We start from the raw sequence: 19,418 nt of genomic DNA, 5'->3' as shown, positions 1-19,418 counted from the left end.
AGCTCTTCCCTTTCTGAGCACCATAACAGGAGGTAACGAGGGAAGCACATTCTGATGGAAGTAGTAAGAGTGTTTTTATAGCCTCTTGTTGCTACCTGACCTTCCCATATAAACTCAAACCTCTGTTAATGTGCTGGCACTGCTGCCCCCTGCTGGCCGCTGGTTGATGTGCACACTTAGGCCTTTAGTGTTGTGTGTTTTCAGGCGAAATGGAGATTCTGACTACAGCGACGGCGAGGAGGATTTCTACTACTCTGAAATCGAGGTGAACATGGACACGCTTTCGGAGGGGCTGTCCAACCTCACGCCCACGTCACCTACAACGTCCGGCCCGGCCCCCATCTTCCCCATCTTGACTTGTGATGTGTCTCGATCTGAGCCCGCCCACATGATCCACACCCCACTCAGCCAATCAGCACCGTCGGCGCTGTGCCATATCCGCACTGACCACGCTTACCAGGTACCATCACGCTTCAGTGCATCTTATTCAGTCCACAGGTTCAGTTTTGGCTGCAGACGGTGGAGCGCTCTTATCATATTATGGGTTTGAGGTGTAGCGATGAAGTCTTCATGGACACTTTTCAACAGTGCTTTTATCTGTGTGTGTGTGTGTGGGTGCGTTCTTTTACTTTGGAAACATCATATTCTTTCAAATCTCCCACGCAAGGCTCTGTTTTAGTTATTAATGCAACTCAAATCTCTCTCTATCAAGTCAACAGAGCTTAAAGCGACAGTACACCCAAGTAGCTGTTCATGTCGTTCCAAACCTGTATGAATTTATTCATGAAGGTCATTATGTGACTTCCACAGAAAGGTGAAAAAATGGGGGACATCAACTGTTTGGTTACCGACATTCTTCAAAAATATAGTTTATTTGTGTTCAGCAGAAGAAAGAAACTTGAGGGTGACAGAAATCACATTTTTGTATAACTATAAAATTATATTTTGTGTGGAGAAGCTAAATCCAATTTTAGGACCTTTAAGACATTTTTGCATTATTTTGCCAATATTACATTATTTTCGTTCCTCTTACATTCTCACTAGCATAATGTGTATTAACAGGATAGTTTACCTAAAAATTAAACTTTATCATTATGTATTTACCCTCATGTTGTTCCAAACCCATAAGACCTCATCTTTGGAAGAAAAATAAGATATTTTTAATATTCTCTCATCACTCCCTAAAACATTCATTCATATGCAACCAAAATTTTAACACAAAGACAATCCAACGAAATCTAATCCATATCACTGTATAATGAACATATTTCATATATAAATCATGCAAATTGTGATTGTGTGGACTAATGAGCAAAATTATAAGAGAATATTAAAAATGTAAATGTAATTTTAATTTTAAATGTAATTCTCATTCTGTAACAAATTAATTTTTTCTGGATTACAGAACAAATACTGGAATACAGTGATTTTTAAATTAAAAAAGTCAAATTAAAGCATAAAAATACTACCATATATACTAAAGCATAAACAAATACTACCAAGTTACATAAATACTTCACTATTTTAAAAAATATATATAATTTGTTGCTGCCAATAATATTTGAATTTGAAAATATGGTCCTGAAATCTGGCTTCGTTTTCTTAAAATGAAACTACAATGTCTTATGTATATATGTTTATATATATATAATAATTAGAGCACTAGTATTTTCACCGGCTAAAAACTGTAAGTTTTAAAGTCAGTTATTTCTATCTTTTTCTGTAGTGTGTCAGTATCTTCTTCTGTTGTCAAACCAAAATCTCACTGGATTATTACAATTAATGGCAAAATGAATGTGTGGAAATGTGAACTGATATTTCCTACTGACACACTACAGCAAAAGATAGAAATAACGGACTTAAAACAGTTTTTAGCCGGTGAAAATACTATTTTTGCCACCGCTGTCAATATATAATAAATATATATTACTTATATATATATCTTGTGTTTGTGTGTTAAGGATGTTTAGATATTTTACCGAAGAACAAGAATTTGCAGTCTGACTACATTTGGAGTTTCTTGAGAATTTTTGTCCCAAATGGGATGAATGACCTTTCTAAAAACGTTCAAACCGGCCAGAGATTTACACTGAGGGTTCACCGGATTGAGGGTTCTGTTAAATATCAAAGCCAGACTACTGCATACACATGTGTCTCTTTAATTGCTGGGGTCCATTTTGTTGAAGTATTTATGGGTCGGGGTGACGAGGTCAGCGAAGGCCGTGATTTCAGGAGCTGTATCTGCACTCTGCTGCTCAGACAGTCTGTTTTTAACCATTTCTAACGTGACTGAGGTCACTGGCTCGTCTTTGAGGCAGCTCTTCTTGGCTCTCGGGGGGTTGCTGTTGTACTTAACAGTGTTTTCTCTTTCTCTCTCTTCTGGCTTTGCTAATACCGCTTCTTACACACACTATGTTTTTCAGGCTACAACCCCTGTCAGCATTCCCAGCATGCCCTCTGAACCGCCTCACAGTGAGGATAGGATTAGTGTATCCTGGCAGTCGCCCCCTGTCATATATAAAGGTCTACCGGTGAGATGGCTACTTCTTTCTTTCTTGTTTTCTTCCTCTCAGAGACGTAGTCGAGAGCGTTTGTCACCTTGTAAAAGACTGAACTCACTAAAGGTTGAAAGGGCAGTCATCCTGTAAGGTCTCGTTTGTTACTCCCAGCTTGTCTTTCTCTGTCTCTTGGGGTCTTTCAGAAGTTGCACTTGCATGACTTTTGGTTTCCTGTCTCAGATGCTTTTGCAAAGCAAAGAAAGTAGCTTCCAAACCCTTGTTACATGTTGACAACAAAGGAACTGCAGACACCTAGTGCCCGTCAAAAAGATGCAGTTTATCACGAATATATATTGTGATTAGGGAACTGCTGTTATAGACCAATAATTGGCGTTTTGCTAAGAAAACATCAGCTTAAAGCCCCATTCACACCAAGGACGATAACGATAAAGATATATAATTCTAAAAATCGTTCTCAGTATTAAGGAATAGCAGAGTCCACAGCTATGACGATAAAGGCACAGAGAAACAATATCGTTGGAATCACTTTCAGAACAATTTTTTTCCAGCTGATGAACGATACAAACATTGACAGCCAATCAGAATCCATCCTGCTATAACGAGCTGGAAAATTCAAAGCGGCAGATGAGTGTGCGCTTAGAATAAACAGACAAATTTTGTTCGCTGGTGTGGACGCTAATATAGTTATCTTTATAGTTATTGTTCTTGGTGTGAACAGGGCTTTACTGATATTTTGCCTTGGAAAGTAATCATGAAAATGAATCACTTAGAAATCAGCCAGAACACCCCTAGCAACACCAACATTGTTTTGCACAAACAGCACTTACATTTTTTTGTATTTTTGGCAGAAAATGTAAAAATCACAGTATTTTTTTTTATTATAGAGTAATATATTATAATATAATACAATACAATATAATGGTGTGAAATTAGGCGTAAACACACTTAAGAGTGAAAAAAAATTCAATATGAACAACAAAAATTACTTTTATTACTATTTGTGATAAATATACACACTATACTATTCAAAGATTTGGAATACTTTTATTCAGCAAAGATGATCTGAAGTGACAATAAAGGCATTTCTAATGTTACAAAATATTTCTGTTTCAAATAAATGCTGTTCTTTTAAACTTAATATTCATCAAATGAATCCTGAATTACATACCACAAAAATATTAAGCAGAATAAGAAATGTTTCTTGAGCAGCATATCAGAATGATTTCTGAAGATCATGTGACACTGAAGACTGGAGTAATGATGCTGAAAATTCAGCTTTAAATCACAGGAATTAATTACGTTTTAAAATATATTCAAATAGAAAACAGCTATTTTAAATTGTGATAATATTTAGAATTTTTACTGTATTTTATATCAAATTAACTCAATTTTGATGAGTGTAAGAGACGAATCTTACTTGACTCCACATTTTGAATGGCAGAAGTGCCAACGTAAGTCTTAACGTTTGTGTGTTTGGTTGCGCTTTAGATCACCTTTAACATAAAATGCTTTTGCAGGGCCCGATGACTCAAATCCGCACTGTTAGCATCGGTGAGAAGAGACAGCCTGTTAACCACACCACTGTCAGCAAAACACACACCAACAGCACCTCCACTTCCAAACCCACTACTGGAACCAGGTAAGCTGCCTGGATGTTTTTGGTTTTAAGATGTATTTGAAGCGTCGCATTACAGCTAAAACCGAAACTGTGTGAAATGCATTCCCAGGAAACCACGTGGCGAAGCCAAGAAGTGTCGAAAGGTGTATGGCATGGAGAAGAGGGACCTGTGGTGCACAGCATGCCGCTGGAAGAAGGCCTGCCAGCGCTTCACTGACTGAGCTTTATCCTTTACCCCACTTCAAAACGTGCTCGTTTATTGCGGCTGTTCCACGGACTGAGCGCCGGTGTCTCCTGCACACTCTCAGAGTGAACTTCATGAGCTAAGATGTGTCCGTCTGAGGCATGTGACCTTTTAAATGTCACTGATTCCTCCAGGCCACAAGGGGTGCTCTTTTCTTACCGCTTCCATAGTGGAACACTGAGACTTTTATTCAGAAAAAAAACCCCTGATAAAAAGCAAAAAAAGAGAAAAAGATTTTCGAAAAAAAGCTTTTGCTGCATTGCATATTAAGGCAAAAAGAAGTTTTTCTTAAGTAATCCAGAAACACAACATTCAAAGCAGATTTTCCAGGCAGTTTATTATACTTTCATGTTTTGTGTGCGTTCTGTTGAATACAGCTAATGATTTTTCATGATTTTAAGTGTGGCAGACTTTATACATAGCAGTTTTTACTGTTAAAAACTCTGGAAGCTTTTTTTGATGGGTATTATTGAGTATTTTAAATGGTTAACCCTCTTAAACCCAGATGCACTTACCAAGCAACTCAAATTCATTTATACGGACATCATTTAATAAGCTTCAAACAACTTGTTTTTGTTCCAAATCCAACTGTTTCTGGACTTACCGCTTCATTTTGCCTACAAGCACTTTTTAATGGCCATTTTGATTTTGATCAAGCAGAGTACAGTTTAGCGTTGCATCGCAATCGGCGCGTTGAGCGTTTTAGCAAATAGTCAAGAACTGTTTCAACACATATTGCTAAAGTAATACCTCTAAACAAGAATGAGCCTTTCGGAGAGAGCCTTTAGTGTACTTCAGCGCGAGTAGTTGTAGTGCAGGAATGTAAAATGGCTTCTCTCTCTGCGCTAACGCACCCAAACTATTCTGTCCCTCACAGATCAACTGCCTCTTCATAAGCTATGAGGTTTATTCCTGTCAGTCCACAGTATTAATTCAATGGCAGGCACTTTAACAGGCCACACTTCAGATTTAACAGACAATCTGCTGTCGAGGGAAGTCATCCCAGTCTAATGTGATCCATAAAACACGGCGAATTTAGGCCACATTATGCTTCCTAAGGAATTATTTGCTTCTCATTTAGCATACGGATATTATTCACTTAAAGGAAACGCTTGCTCTGATAACGTGTAGACGTCTTCCACTGTGCTTTTTGTCTTTCATACGGAGGTGATCATGTGATGTCTTCATGTAAACGGTGTGCACTGTGCTATCTGACCCTCTCTATACGAGCGAAGCAGCTCTGAGATGTTACACCGCAAAAAAAAAAAAAAAGATTTGTTGTGTATTTTTGTCTCGTATGCAAATATCTAAGCATCAAGATTCATCTGCTTGAGAATGAAAATGACTTGTTTTCTTAGAAATGTATCAAAATTCATTAAGTGAGTTTATGCTTAAAGCAAGAAAAAAAAATCTTGTTTTCTCTTTGAATAGTTTTTTTTTCTGGTTTTAAGCATAAACTCAGGTTTGTTACATGTTTTCAGAAAATAAGTCATGATATCTAAGTACATGTATCTTAATTTAAGAGTGTTTAAATATTTGTACTGGAAATCAAGACTCTCTCTCTCTCTCTCTGTGTGTATGTGTATATATATATATATATATATATATATATAATTTTTTGCAGTGAACCCATGAAACACTGACAGTTATTGGACATTTGAATGTGATCTGTGTCTTAAAGGAACAGTTCACTCCAAAATAAACATTCTGTCATCATTTACTCACCCTCATGTCGTTTCAAACCTGTTTGACTTCTGTGAAACCTGGAAAGATATTTTTAAAACAATTTTTCATTGTTTCATTGTATGGACAAAAATACCAGACAGAAATACCAGAGATGGTGAGCCATTTTTCAAAATATCTTCTTTTGCATTCCACAAAAGAAAAAAAGTCATACAGGTATGAAACAACATGAAGAATTTTTTTTTTTTGGGGGTACACTATCCTTTTAAGGTATGTATATAAAACAATATTTAAAAATGCATTTAGTTTTTTCAACATTTGTTATTTTGGGATCAAATAATTCCTTAAAAAAGAAACTCTAATTCCAACCCAAGCTGGTAGGTTTTTGTTTCAAAATATTTTGCATTATTTTTCACCTTCAAGGTATGGGAATTAAATCATGTTTAAGCTTTCATCAGATCAACCAAAACTGGCAATCAAAATGTAGCTCCAAAAAAATGTAGCAGTTTAACCATTAATGATGGGAATCAAAGAAACAATTGGGCAGGTGCGCAATTGCCAAATGATTGAATTCATCAAAATATATTGTCCTATCACAGCTTAGAGCAGCTTTGTCTTCTCTTTCCCAGTGGTCAGAAAGGAAAGAGTGTCCCTCTCATGATCATAACTTTCACTAAGTGCCAATGAGAAGAACAAGAGGGAAAAATATAATTGCACTAACTTGTACTGCACAAAACGTATATTTTTATGTACCTTTTTTTTTTTTTTTACTCAGAAATTGAAGTTTTTAAAAAGCAATTACTTAATGGTTGTCTGGCGATCGCCGTGGTTCTCTCATCGGGTCAGGGATGGGGTCTTTTCTTTTTACTGACCCTGCAACTATAAGCTTACGTGGCGGTACTTTGCGGCATCGTGTTGTTTAGGGGCTCGCAGTACGTGACGACGGTCACGTGACTAGCAGACTATCATTCAGGCTTGTTTCTAGGGAACGTCACTGTCTTGATTTAAAATAAAGATCGTTTCCTATGTTCAACATTGTGTTTTTCTTCATAGGAAAAGAGTCATTGGAAGATTAGGCGTCAAAAATCAGGCAGTGATGCTTTAAATACGTTCATCAGTTTTATGGCTTTGATAATATGATATAAAATCCATACGAGAATGCCTTTTTGTTGTTAAATGTCACTAGAGAATATAACGTGTATATATTCATTGCATATTTTGGGCTGAGGGGAAAAAGCATCAACGAATGTAAAATCTACAACATGAAACGCCTGTAATCTAAGTTTGTTTTATCGGCTTTTCTCACACAAATGTCTTTCATATCAAGTAGTTAGAACCGCTCAGTGTTTTTTCTGTCGTTTTCATTTTCTGCTGGCACTTGCATTGATGCGTTTTCATTGTTTTGTGGATAAGCGAGTGTGTACATCATGGAGTATGTACTATTGTGAGGCAGGATGGACGTTGCTATGTGGATCATTGCGTCATTCTGCCCTGCACATTCCGATAGATGATTTTACGTTAGTTTGTCTGAGCCTTTGTCTGTCTGTTCCCCGTCAATCTAACTTCACTGACTGCCTGTTGCTTTTCAGCCAGGATATTAAGCTAAACACCCAAGAAAATGTGTAGAAACTCCTCTTTCCTTCTTTGTAACATTTTCAGAATGTTAAGTGTTCAAAAAGCATCATCATAATAATCCTGCTATTCAATACAGCTCATACGATTTCTCTTTGCAGAACAACTCTTTTGGCTTTGTTTAACTGTTGAGGTCTTGTCATTGTGTCAAGCCGTTTCTTTTCTTTCATTGGTTGAAATTTGATGCATGTCTTGTATCATCTTTGTACTATCTTGCTTTATTGGAACCATTATTGTTTTTCCGAAGTTGACAGTGACGTGTCTAGAGTTGAGTGAATGAACGAGAGGATGGAGGTGTTTCTGGTGTTGACTTTTGGTTGGTGATGAGAGTGTGATTTCTGTGGCTGTAATGTGGAGATTGAAATAAACATGGATTTCAGAAAGATGTTTGATTGGAATTCAATTTTTACTTCTTTATGTGCGTTAGTGCAGGTCTAGAGAATAATCTCCAGTAGATGGTCCTTGAACATCTTTTTACATTTCATTGAAATTACATAATGTTTCCACGGTAAATATACACTACCACTCAAACTTTGGGCTGCATTTATTTTATCAAAAAAAAAAAATTGTAAAATGCTATTCCAATTAAGATTGGCCATTTTCTATTTTAAAATGTGTTGAAATGTAATTTATTGCTGTGATTCAAAGCAGTCTTCAGTGTCACATGATCCTTCAGAAATCATTCTAAGGTGCTGATTTGATGATCAAGAAACATTTCTAATTATTATCAGTGTAGAAAACCGTTGTGCTACTTCTTATTTTTGAGAAAATCATGATACATTTTTTTTTCTTCTGTGAATAGAAACAAGAAGCAGAAATCTATTATAACATTATAAATGTCTTCACTGTCACTATTGGTCAATTTAATGTATCCTTGTGAAATAAAAGCTGTAAATAAATCTTACTGACCTCAAGCTTTTTTAAAGAAATAGTTTATCCAATAATTAACATTTGCTAAAAATGGATGTACCCTCAAGCCATCCAAGATGTAGATGAGTTTGTTTCTTCTTCAGAACAGAAATGTAGCATTGCATCACTTGCTCACCAGTGGATCCTCTGCAGTGAATGGGTGCCGTCAGAATGAGTCCAAACAGCTGATAAAAACATCACAATAATCCACACCACTCCAGTCTATCAATAACATCTGCAAGTTTGTAATAAAATCAAGAAGTTTTTCATTTCAAACCTTTGCTTCCGGCAAAATATGAGTCCATAATAGCATTTCTTCCAATGAAAAGTTGACTAGTCTAAATCAGGAGAGAAATATGCACAGATCAAGTGCAGTTTGGACTCTCATTCTGACGGCACCCATTCACTGCAGAGGATCCATTGGTGAGCAAGTGATGCAATGCTACATTTCTCCAAATCTGTTCTGATGAAGAAACAAACTCATCTACATCTTGGATCGGCTGAGATTTTCAGCAAATTTTTATTTTTGGGTTACCTATTTCTTTAATGGTAGTATACATTAAAAAAACAAAAACAAAACAAATCATTATCATAATAATCATTACAACTTCTTTCTGATTGTGTCTGGTCATGGAAGTTGGCTACCAGTGTAGTTTAATAAAACCATTACCAGTTAAAAGTAACCAGAAAAAGAAAACGTCAATAAAAATCTATTTTATAAAACATCAATGATTACTTCTCACACACTTCAACAGATTAACACTTGAATGAGGTATAAAATGTGCATGAAATGAGCAGTTCAGTCATAAGTGCTCCCCACTGATTACTGCATCTGTAGGAGATATTTAACACACGAAACCTTTGATAAAACAGATGCTAGGTAGAAAATGAATCACAGGGATGATGAATTCCCGATGCCAGCCGTATGGCATTCTCCTCTGGTCCAGTAGGTGGTGCTGTAGTTCACACCAGCAGTGGGTTGTCCAGTACTGCTACTCCTGCAGCCACTCCCCCATCAGCATGCTCGGAGCTCTTGGTCCTCAGCAGGTGGCCCACGCACTCATTGAACACCATGTCTTTGCCTTTCCTGTGTGTGGAAAAAGTTGCAGTTCTATTCTGTAATGCAGTGAATTTTAGGAATGCATGTACAATAAAAGCAGAGGTTTTGTTAAAGATCTGCTAGAAATGATCCCACCTGACATACGCTCCAAACGCGCCCAGTTCACTCAGACAGGAGTTCAGTCTCAGAGGAGCTCCGGGCCGGAGCAGGTAGTTCTGGACCGGGACCGGCTGGATCTTGTCCATCAGAATGTAAGCCATCCTCTCAGTGGAGTTCTTCAGGTTCTCCAGCACTTCACAGATCTCATTGCCGTAAATGTTGTTACCTGTGGCATACAGTAGGAAATCTTTGAGCAAGTGTTTGTGATATGTATGCGTGTACACAACACAGGACGTGACTAGCTATACTCACCACCTCCCTCCCTCTGAGGCTTCAGCACATACTGGTCCGGATTGGCCAAAGCCATCGCCACCGTTTTATCACCTTCTTCTCCCTGTGGAAAGACAGGTTGACCATTTAAAATCTATTTAAAAAAAGTACAAAAAAAAAAAGTTTCAACAGCGGTGCTCAATCCTGCTTATAATGTTCAGCCTTTCTGAAGTTTAGTGCTCCACCAAGATCATCATACACTAAAATTAAAAATGTTTTTATTTTATATGAAAATTTTATTTATTTTCACAACCTGAAATAATTCTAATTCTAATAAAATAATAATTAGCAGAATACATCATTTTCATGTGCTCTCTTTGCTATTATTTGGCTGACAATCTGCCAAAAAATAAAAAATAAAAAGAGGAAACAAGTAGCTTGACGATGTTCATGTGGATTATTCATATTTCAATCATGAAAATGCTCGGAATAGTTTTAGAATGTTAATGATATGACGATAACTGCGTCCCAAAACATTATGCACTTATACACTATGTACTTACGAAACCATGTAGTGTATGGATTTTATAAGGTTATTTTGTAATTAATAATCGAGTCTGGTAGCCCCTCCCCCTTCGCTGTGTAATTAAAGCTGTGACAGTTGAGTGCATGAAGTGTCCAACATGCCACATTTCGTTTTTTCGGTTATTAAAGTGCATCATCCAGGTATTTAAAGTGCACTTGTTCTTTTTGTAAAGTTCAGTGTGAACGCACTACTTGCACTATTTATACTACAAAACGTCAGAGAATAGTAGATAAGTACGCAATTTGGGACACACCTAATGTTAATGTATTTGGTTTAGCGGGCTAGCTACTTGGCATACTCTGCGGATGACGTAGGCGTAGCATAAGCTCACTGGTCATGAATTAGAAGTAAAAAAATGAGGATTTGTAAAGAAAAATGATGGAGGATTTAGATATAAGCCAAGAGGAGACGCAAGGTTCTTGGTTCTCGTGAGACTAGCATATTCTCACCGCCGGAGCTTACACTACGCCTACGTCCTACATCATCCACTGAAACGCCACTCTCTCGTAAACATGTGTACGACAGTTAGCGGAAGCTAGAGATCATATACACCTAGGTTGGCTTAACGGCGAGTAAATCATGGGGTAATTTTAATTTTTGGGTGAACTATCCCTTTAAAAGGATAGTTCACCCAAAAATGCAAATTCTGTCATTAATTACTCATCCTCATGTCGTTCCAAACCAGTTAGACCTTCGTTCATCTTCAGAACACAAATGAAGATATTTTTGATGCATTCCGAGAGCTTTCTGACCCTCCATAGACAGCATGGATCCTAACACGATCAAGGCGAGTTTGTTAAAATAATCGAAAAATACGAAAATACTTTTTGCGCGCAAAGAAAACAAAAATAACGACTATTCACCAATTCGTCTCCTCTGCGTCACCCAGGCGCCATTTTGGAGAGTATCACATATGTAAACAACGTATGTATGCGGATACGTTGTTTACGTTCAGATCAAAGCATAAACAATGTATCTGTGTACGGTGCTGCTGACACAGAACAGCATTGTTTACATATGTGATACTCTCCAAAATGGCACTATGGGGTGATGCAGAGGAGACGAATTGTTCAATAAAGTTGTTATTTTTGTTTTCTTTGCGCACAAAGTCTTTTCATAGCTTCGTAAAATTACGATTATTTTAACGATCTCCTTTATACGTTTCTGGACCTTTATCGTGTAAGGATCCTTGCTGTCTATGGAGGGTCAGAGAGCTCTTCAGAATTCTGCAAAAATATCTTAATTTGTGTTCCGAAGATGAACAAAAGTCTTACAGGTTTGGAACGACATGAGGGTGAGTATTTAATGACAGAATTTTCATTTTTGGGTGAACTATCCCTTTAAGGGAAAGTCGCACTACACTTTTCGTTCCATTGACTTCCAAGTGTCTGTAGACATTTTGCATGCTTAAAGTCTAGTGTGTTTATGATGGAGTATAACCCTTGAGTTTGTTTCAAGTGCTTCATTAGAGTTAATCGTAAGGTATAATCATAAATCTAATCGTAGGGTATATCTCCTCGAGCAGGATTCAGCACCCCGGTTAACAATGTTGTTCCTCTACCATGTCCAGGGTGTACAGTCCAGCGAAAGTGGCCCGAATCTGAGCAACTGTTTGAGGTTCGTCTGGGAAGAAGCGCTCCAGAACCCCCGGCCGGGCCAATTCCTGCTGCACCTTCTTAGTACCAGCGAGATGGGTACTGATGTCTGGACACTTCACAGCCAGAGAGCGCTCCATCATCAGACGGGCCTCCCAACTCTGAAACATGCATCAGGTTATAAGTTTCATTCCCAGAAAACACCTAAAACCGATCATTTCTGAGAAGATTGTTTTTTTTACTATGGGAAAATGTGTCCTCACCTTCTCTGAGGTGTAGTTTTGGGGCATGTATCCGTTACGGAAGTAGACAATGGCAACCTCACGGCCATCTCTGCAGGTCAAATAGAAAAATAAGGCCAAATGTAAAAAATAAATTTATTTACATTTTTGCGTGCAGTTGTGACAAAATTTCAATCTGTGTGGATTTTTGAAGTTGGAAAAAATAGTCAGGAACTGGCTCAACATTGTTGTCATTTCCAAGTATTCCACAATGCTAATATTTGTGTGCTACACAGATGGGAAATGTGTAAATCATAAACACTCACACAAAGAGCCTCTTGCTCTCATCCAGGGATCCAGTTCTGCAAACATCTTCAAACTGTCTTCTTATTACAGGAATATTTCTGCACATATAAAAGAACAGATTTATAAGTCCCCATAAGTGGTTACACTTTATTTTAAGGTGAATTTTGTTACAGTGTAATTATACTGAGTAATATTAATTAACTACATGCACTTGCTATATAGTTAGAGTTTGGCTTAGGGTTACTTGCATATTATTATGCATAATGTACTGTTATTATAATAGTTAGTAGCATGTGTAAGAAGGACACCTTAAAATAAAGTGTTACCCCATAAGCTCTTGTTTGGAGGACAATGCATTAAGTACATGTTTCTCATGACTTGTACTTAATGTAATAACATTAATGTAGTTACATAGTAACTAATGTAAGATAACTTGACACTGAATCCTGATTATAGCTAAACTATCAGACTACTTACTGTACCTTTTCCACAGCTCATTCTCTACATATCGATGGTCATAAATATTCCTCTGAACGTTCTCGACCAGAAACATTACCACTGCCCTGCAAGAGACAACATGAAGAAATTACCACTTTATCACTTCAATTACTAAGTAAACACTTAAAAAGCATCAAGGGCCTACCAGTGTTGGGTGTAACGCGTTACTAACTAACGTGTTACTGTAATTAAATTACTTATCCACTGAAAAAGTAAAGTAAGGGATTACTGTTCATTTTTAGGTAATTTAATTACAGTTATAAAGTACTTGCGTTACATACACTAAATAATTTCAACAGTTCTAAAATCAATATTGAATTTGAAATCTAAATTTACCATCTAAAGATAAAACTGAATGCAGCGGCGTTAACCCTCCGCGCGCCGGTTCATATACTTTCAGATTTTCCTGATTCACAGAGAAACCTTAAATACTCAGATACATATAAGTAGGGTTGCCAACCGTCCCGTATTAGCCGAGACAGTGCTGCCGCGACTGAGAGCGGCTCGACGGTGTTTAGTGTCCCGCAGCAGCAGCGAGAGCAAGTGACTTCAGCGCAGCTGAAGAGTTCTGCGTTCAAATGCACGCAATAGGCTGAAGCTTGCCGCAAAGCCCCAGCAAACATGACCATGAATGTGTCCGCGGGAAATAGTAAGGACCTATTTAAATTATTTACTAATAAACTAATGTTTTCTGAGTCTGTGTCGCAAGGATGAAGTTGCTGATCCTGACTCGCAGTCTCCTTATTATACGCGCCTTTAGAGATAAATGCATCTTTATGATTAAGATTATAATAAAAGTTTGTTTTCGATTTATTTATTTCATTACGTGATAATTTAAAGCTTTCTATAGATATATTTATCATGTCTGTGAGGTATTCGCTCAGCTTCGGTTCGTTTTTGTGAAGCGCTCCTGTTCAAGACGAGACGGCAGAAAGCGCATCATGTATGTTTTCTTTGTTTAATAAAAGCACAACGTTTTGTTGATATTGTGAGTGCACACAAATCAAAGTAGACCCTTTACAGTTCCGAATGATGTATTACTCTTACCTTTATCAGAAAAAAAAATGACGGCGTAGGCTATTTTAAGTTGTTTCCACTGAAAAAAAAAATGCAAGTGATTTCCCTGGTGCCTCCATGTCCTGCAGAGCGCGCTTTAGCTTCCACTCTCCGCACAAACTTGAATATAGCGCACATCATTATTATAGCGCAGGTTTAACGGTTAAACATTGTTATATGCTTGAACTGTTTTAGTATATCTATAGATCTTATTTTAGGCAAGTCGTGATGATTTGAGAAGGCTAAATTGATGGCTATGATCAGCTCACTGTATGCCGCTGGCCACTTGGTCGTTATACATTATATAAAACTTATATTTAACGAACAAAAATACTCCAAACGTTTTTCTAAATTAACTTAATGAAGAAAAAAAAGAAACGAAATATAATCATTTTGCCATTACATACAAAACTGAACTATTTTAATAGCCGAAACAGTAGTATAAGCTGTTTTGGGAGAAGGGAAAAAAAAAAAAAGACGGGCTCGGGTCGGTAATTCTGATAAGCTGTCGGACACGGGCCGGGCCAGGGCCTAAATTTGAGGCCCGTGCAGAGCTCTACTCGCACTATCGCCAATTGAAGTGTTTTGACTTCAGTAAATCAGTTTTGGTGAATACAAACAAATTGATTATTTTTCATGAGTCCAACATCCCGGCTCGCAAGAGACGTGGTCAGTAAGACGTCTTTCACTATTGTAATGCTGTTAAATAGAGAAAAACATTTTATATTTAAGTAGGCTAACTAATAGCATAATTCTTAACCTTATTCTTGAAACACAAAATGACCAATAAAAAGGTGCCAAGCACCAAAAGCAACCCATATAAATCCATATGCTGTCTTTAACTGAAAAATACGCATTGTGTGTGTGCGTGTGTGTATACACGGTCTCTCACCCAACGCAAACGCCCACACCTAGATAAAAACAAAAAAAAACAAGATTCGTCTAATTTTCATCCTTTTTGAAAGAAGACCTGCTATGAGGAATTTACCTCATAAGAACAGCGCGATCTGACACGGCTTTATTCAGCAGAGAAGATCATTTCTGTCATTTATTCTTACCTACATTAGTTAACGTGTTATTTTTACATAAACCTGTATGGATTTTACTAGTTGGGCTTTTCCTGAACATCTTACCAAACTGAAATGTATTGTTTAACTTTTAAGCTTTTTTGTTATTCAGATATTTTCAGAGTATTTATATTTGTTAACCAAAGAAGGTTAACATTTTTTTATAAAAATGTTTAAGTATTAAAGTTGTGTTAAAGCTAAAAGGCTAAACTATTCTATGTTTGACTCAAATTGAAAGAATAAACAGTTTAATTTCTATTAAGGTTTATAGGGATTTTAAGATGTAGCCTAATTAGCGATTCGATTAATTAAGTTACTTATTGAGTAACTAAGTTACTTTTCAGACAGAGTAATCAGTAAAGTAATTTAAATACAATATTGATGATGTAATTAGTAACTGTAATTAATTACTTTTTGAAAGTAACTTACCCAACACTGGTGCCTACAACACTAACTTTCACAATTCAATTTGATACAACCTTCAAAGTATAAGTACAAAACACTTCCAAAGTCTGGGATTAATTGATAATAAGAAATGTTTCTTGAGCATTTAATCAAAATATTAGAATCATTTCTGAAAATTCAGCTTTGCCAAAACAATAACAAAAGAAAGACATTTTAAAATACACACCTCTCAGATCCATAGAGCTCCCAGGCTTTGGCCAAACCTCTGGCCAGACCTGCTGCTGGGTTGTTGTCGAGCACATTACTGCACTCCTGTGGCAGGTTTGCGACCTTCAGAATGTGCCTTGCAGAAATGAGAAACTGTGCGTCACAGCATTGACCTTAACCTTTATATACTAAACATCATCCAGTAATTCAGTGATGAACCAGTGCTGTTTGAAGCTTTAAATTTAGCATTTAGCTCAGACTTACCGATGGACATCTGGTGTCCGTGAAGCAAGACCACCAAAACTTGCAGCAATAGTGTTGATTTCAATCTGCTTCAAAGACGTCCCACCGTCTGGACTGTGGTCCAACATGTAGTCGGAGCGATTCAAGCCCAGCACTATTGACTTGGGGAAGATACGAGCTATAGTTTAAACAAATGTATCTTAATAACCTACACAATAGCATTAATATTACATTTATAAGGAGTCAGCTGTACTTCATGGAAGAGTTGATACTCTGTACATGTCACTTCTGTTCAAGTGTTCAAGAAGTAAGTCTCTTTTACAGTATATTATTAAAAATGTGTAATACACATTACAATATGTTTTTAATGTAATTTATTCCTGTGATGGTAAAGCTGATCATTACTCAGTCTTCAGTGTCACATGATTCTTCAGAAATCATTCTAATGTACTGATTTGATGCTCAAGAAACATTTGTTATTATCAATGTTGAAAACAGTTGTGCTGCTTAATATATTTGTGGAAACTGACTTTTTTCAGTATTCTTCGAAGAACAGAAACAGCATTTATTTGAAATTGCAATCTTTTGTAACTTTATAAATGCCTTTACGGTTACTTTTGATTAATTTAATTCTTCCTTGCTGAAAAAACGGTATTCATTTCTTTCAAAATCTTTTGAACGATAGTGTATAATTGAACAGGAACAGTGAAGTAAATGTTCCTAACTAATGTGTAACATGCCATTTTTAATAATAAACAAACTACTGGTAAATCATTATACCTGGGGATGATGTTCATGCTGAACTTGTTTGTATATGTTGAAAAGTCTTGCTGTAAAATTGTCAACTTTGATGGTGCTGTTGAAGACGAATAATAACATTTAGATCAGATCACACAAAAATTATTAATAAGGTTTGAATTAAAGGTGTCATTTCACCATTAAAATGTACAAAATAAGGCAATAAGACACTCAATGAACTCAACTTGCAATTCATCAGGGTAGGGATTCCCAAACATTTTTGTTCCCTAGTTTGGGAAACCCTGCAATAGTGCAATCATTTCATACCTGGCCAGAGTTTCCTCTAGGAAGCCAGGATTCTGGCTGACCCGGTCCACCAACCGGTTAAAATGTGTCTGTACTGCCAGAGCCTGCTGAAAGAGTGCTGTGGGCACCGGTGTGGGAAACAACGTGAACGGTGCATAACTCACCACCTGTGAACAGATGGGCGTTTATTCAACATGCATGTACACGATCAAAACCCTTCAGTCACTCCTGATTCTTTGAGCCACGGGTTTCTGCCCAGTGTGGACTCAATGGGGCAGAACTAACTCTCCATAATCCAGAAACAAAACATGGCCGTAGGACAGACAGAATTCCAGACGTGACTGTGTATTAACTGCACCTCTGTGATTAGATGCTGGTTAGTATTTCAATCACAATATTGATTTGAAATCATTTTTCCCTGTATTTCTTTGGAATATTGGATATCTAAGAGCCTTGGCTAGACGTCTTAAATCTGGGTTAGGTCTACAGCACCACCAGGGGCTTTTCCTGTAGAAAATAATTTTTCAATTTCAAAATTTCACACTGAATTCTATGTTACTTGCTGTGTGCTGTTTCTTTGTAATTATTTGTGAAAGTTACAAGCAATTTTTGATGTCAACTCTTTATTTCTTTCAAGTTTAAAGGCAGATTTCTGCTTTTGAGTGAAAGTTGTAGAAAATAGAAAGTTAATTGTGGGTTTTATCATCAGACTTCTCTTTATCGTGACAAACACTTACCAAACAGGTAAACATTTCACAAATTAACATAACATATTTTGTTTCTTAGAAATGCACATTTGACAGTATCTTTAATGTTTCTCATACACAACAGAACGTTGTGGCAAATTGGTATTGGCACCAGTGTGACTGGTTTTTATTTGCATAGTGCACAAACATTATATTGACCTTTTGTTATAACTTTATAGAGGAAACTTAGATTGCTCAGCCCTATCTATACATTATAAATATTATGCAGGAATGTAAATGACAACCTTTCCTGCCCCAAAAGCAAAAAATGGTTTAGATCAGCAGTGCTTAATAATGTCTAAAGGACATTTCTTCCAGGCACTCGAAACAGTGATGTGCTCTTACTTCAGGAGAGTTTGGCGTTTCTTTGGTCCTCATCAACACCCCATGTAAAAGTGCTGAGTCTTTTGCTAACTCCTCTATATTTTTGATCAGATTTTCATCCTTCAGGACGTCCTCCCATTTGACAGACATGGCAGAAAACCTACAATGAGAAGAAAACACACACTGTTGTCATATGCTTCATGCCATTTTTCACTTTTCAAGTGACAGCTTGACAGTTACAAGATATATGGATTTTCAGGGACATGCAGGTTTTCTGATACAGGATATTGCTTTACTGCAGACTTTATCAGTAAACGATTATATCAACAATAACATCAAGTTTATATTATTAAACTTCTGCACTGAAAAAGCACGTGTCTTTGTACTGGTGAGAAAAGGGAAGTGACTTAAAACATGATCACAGATGAATGAGACACTCATCATGACTCTGCACAAACACACACTAGCTCATGTAGCGCAGTTATGATTAACGTTACCTACCTGATGTCCGCGGGCTCGGTTTGCTCACTCCTGTGGCACCTAAGGTCCTGGTTTACCGTGAGTCTGTTTAAGAGCTCGGTTCATCTGCTCAGGTTGAGACACTCTTGTGAAGCAGTTTCACAGACTGCTAACTGGTGTGTGTATCAACGGCTCGTACACTGACAATAACCAATCAGAGAGCAGAACGCCGATGACGCCACTGTCCACGTGCACGCGCAGCACGGGCGCCACGCGGATCCTGAACCCAGAGATGTCTGATTATCATAATATATACAATATTATTTTACTTGTAGAGACAGAGCCAAGTATTCCAGACAGTAACAAAGTAGGCTAATTAGATGGGTAAAATTTGTAAACAAACTTTGATGGTAGATAGATAGATATAATTGTGTTAATAAAATAATAAGATTTATAAAGAATATTTTGTAGGTCGTTATTCTTTATGACTGACAAATCTAAGCAAAACATAGGCTATTACCAAAGTAAAAAAAAATAAAATTAAAATAAAAAAATTGTGTCAATATCGCTATTGAATTTTATTAGAAACAATTAACGTATTATTCGAAACGATAATTATTACATATT

General features: G+C 36.9%; 2 protein-coding genes across 4 annotated transcripts in view; one reads left to right on the top strand and one right to left on the bottom strand.

Annotated features, from left to right (window-relative positions):
- Positions 1-8,081, top strand: part of slc2a4rg (SLC2A4 regulator) — a 55,015-nt gene extending 46,934 nt beyond the window's left edge. For 2 of the 3 annotated variants that reach the window (XM_058762871.1, XM_058762870.1), the window contains exons 6-9: positions 205-460; positions 2,424-2,531; positions 4,037-4,158; positions 4,247-8,081. In XM_058762871.1, coding sequence (XP_058618854.1) covers positions 205-460; positions 2,424-2,531; positions 4,037-4,158; positions 4,247-4,358 — 598 coding nt within the window. In that variant the 3' untranslated portion in view covers positions 4,359-8,081. The remainder of the gene's footprint in view (positions 1-204; positions 461-2,423; positions 2,532-4,036; positions 4,159-4,246) is intronic. The other variant, XM_058762875.1, reaches the window with a different exon arrangement.
- Positions 8,082-8,227: 146 nt separating this feature from the next.
- On the bottom strand, positions 8,228-19,031 carry gss (glutathione synthetase). Its single transcript, XM_058762876.1, has 13 exons — positions 18,834-19,031; positions 18,354-18,492; positions 17,284-17,429; positions 16,999-17,074; positions 16,240-16,379; positions 15,995-16,111; positions 13,225-13,305; positions 12,763-12,840; positions 12,479-12,548; positions 12,182-12,376; positions 10,077-10,158; positions 9,801-9,990; positions 8,228-9,692 (listed from the first exon to the last, which is right to left on the bottom strand). Exons 2-13 carry the CDS (start codon positions 18,480-18,482, stop codon positions 9,569-9,571), a joined length of 1,428 nt encoding a protein of 475 aa, XP_058618859.1. The 5' UTR covers positions 18,483-18,492; positions 18,834-19,031; the 3' UTR covers positions 8,228-9,568.
- Between the last annotated feature and the right edge of the window lie 387 nt (positions 19,032-19,418).

This window comes from Onychostoma macrolepis, chromosome 23 (genome assembly GCF_012432095.1).
Source record: "Onychostoma macrolepis isolate SWU-2019 chromosome 23, ASM1243209v1, whole genome shotgun sequence".
NCBI classification, from domain to species: Eukaryota; Metazoa; Chordata; class Actinopteri; order Cypriniformes; family Cyprinidae; genus Onychostoma; species Onychostoma macrolepis.
This window is presented reverse-complemented; position numbering and strand designations above follow the sequence as displayed.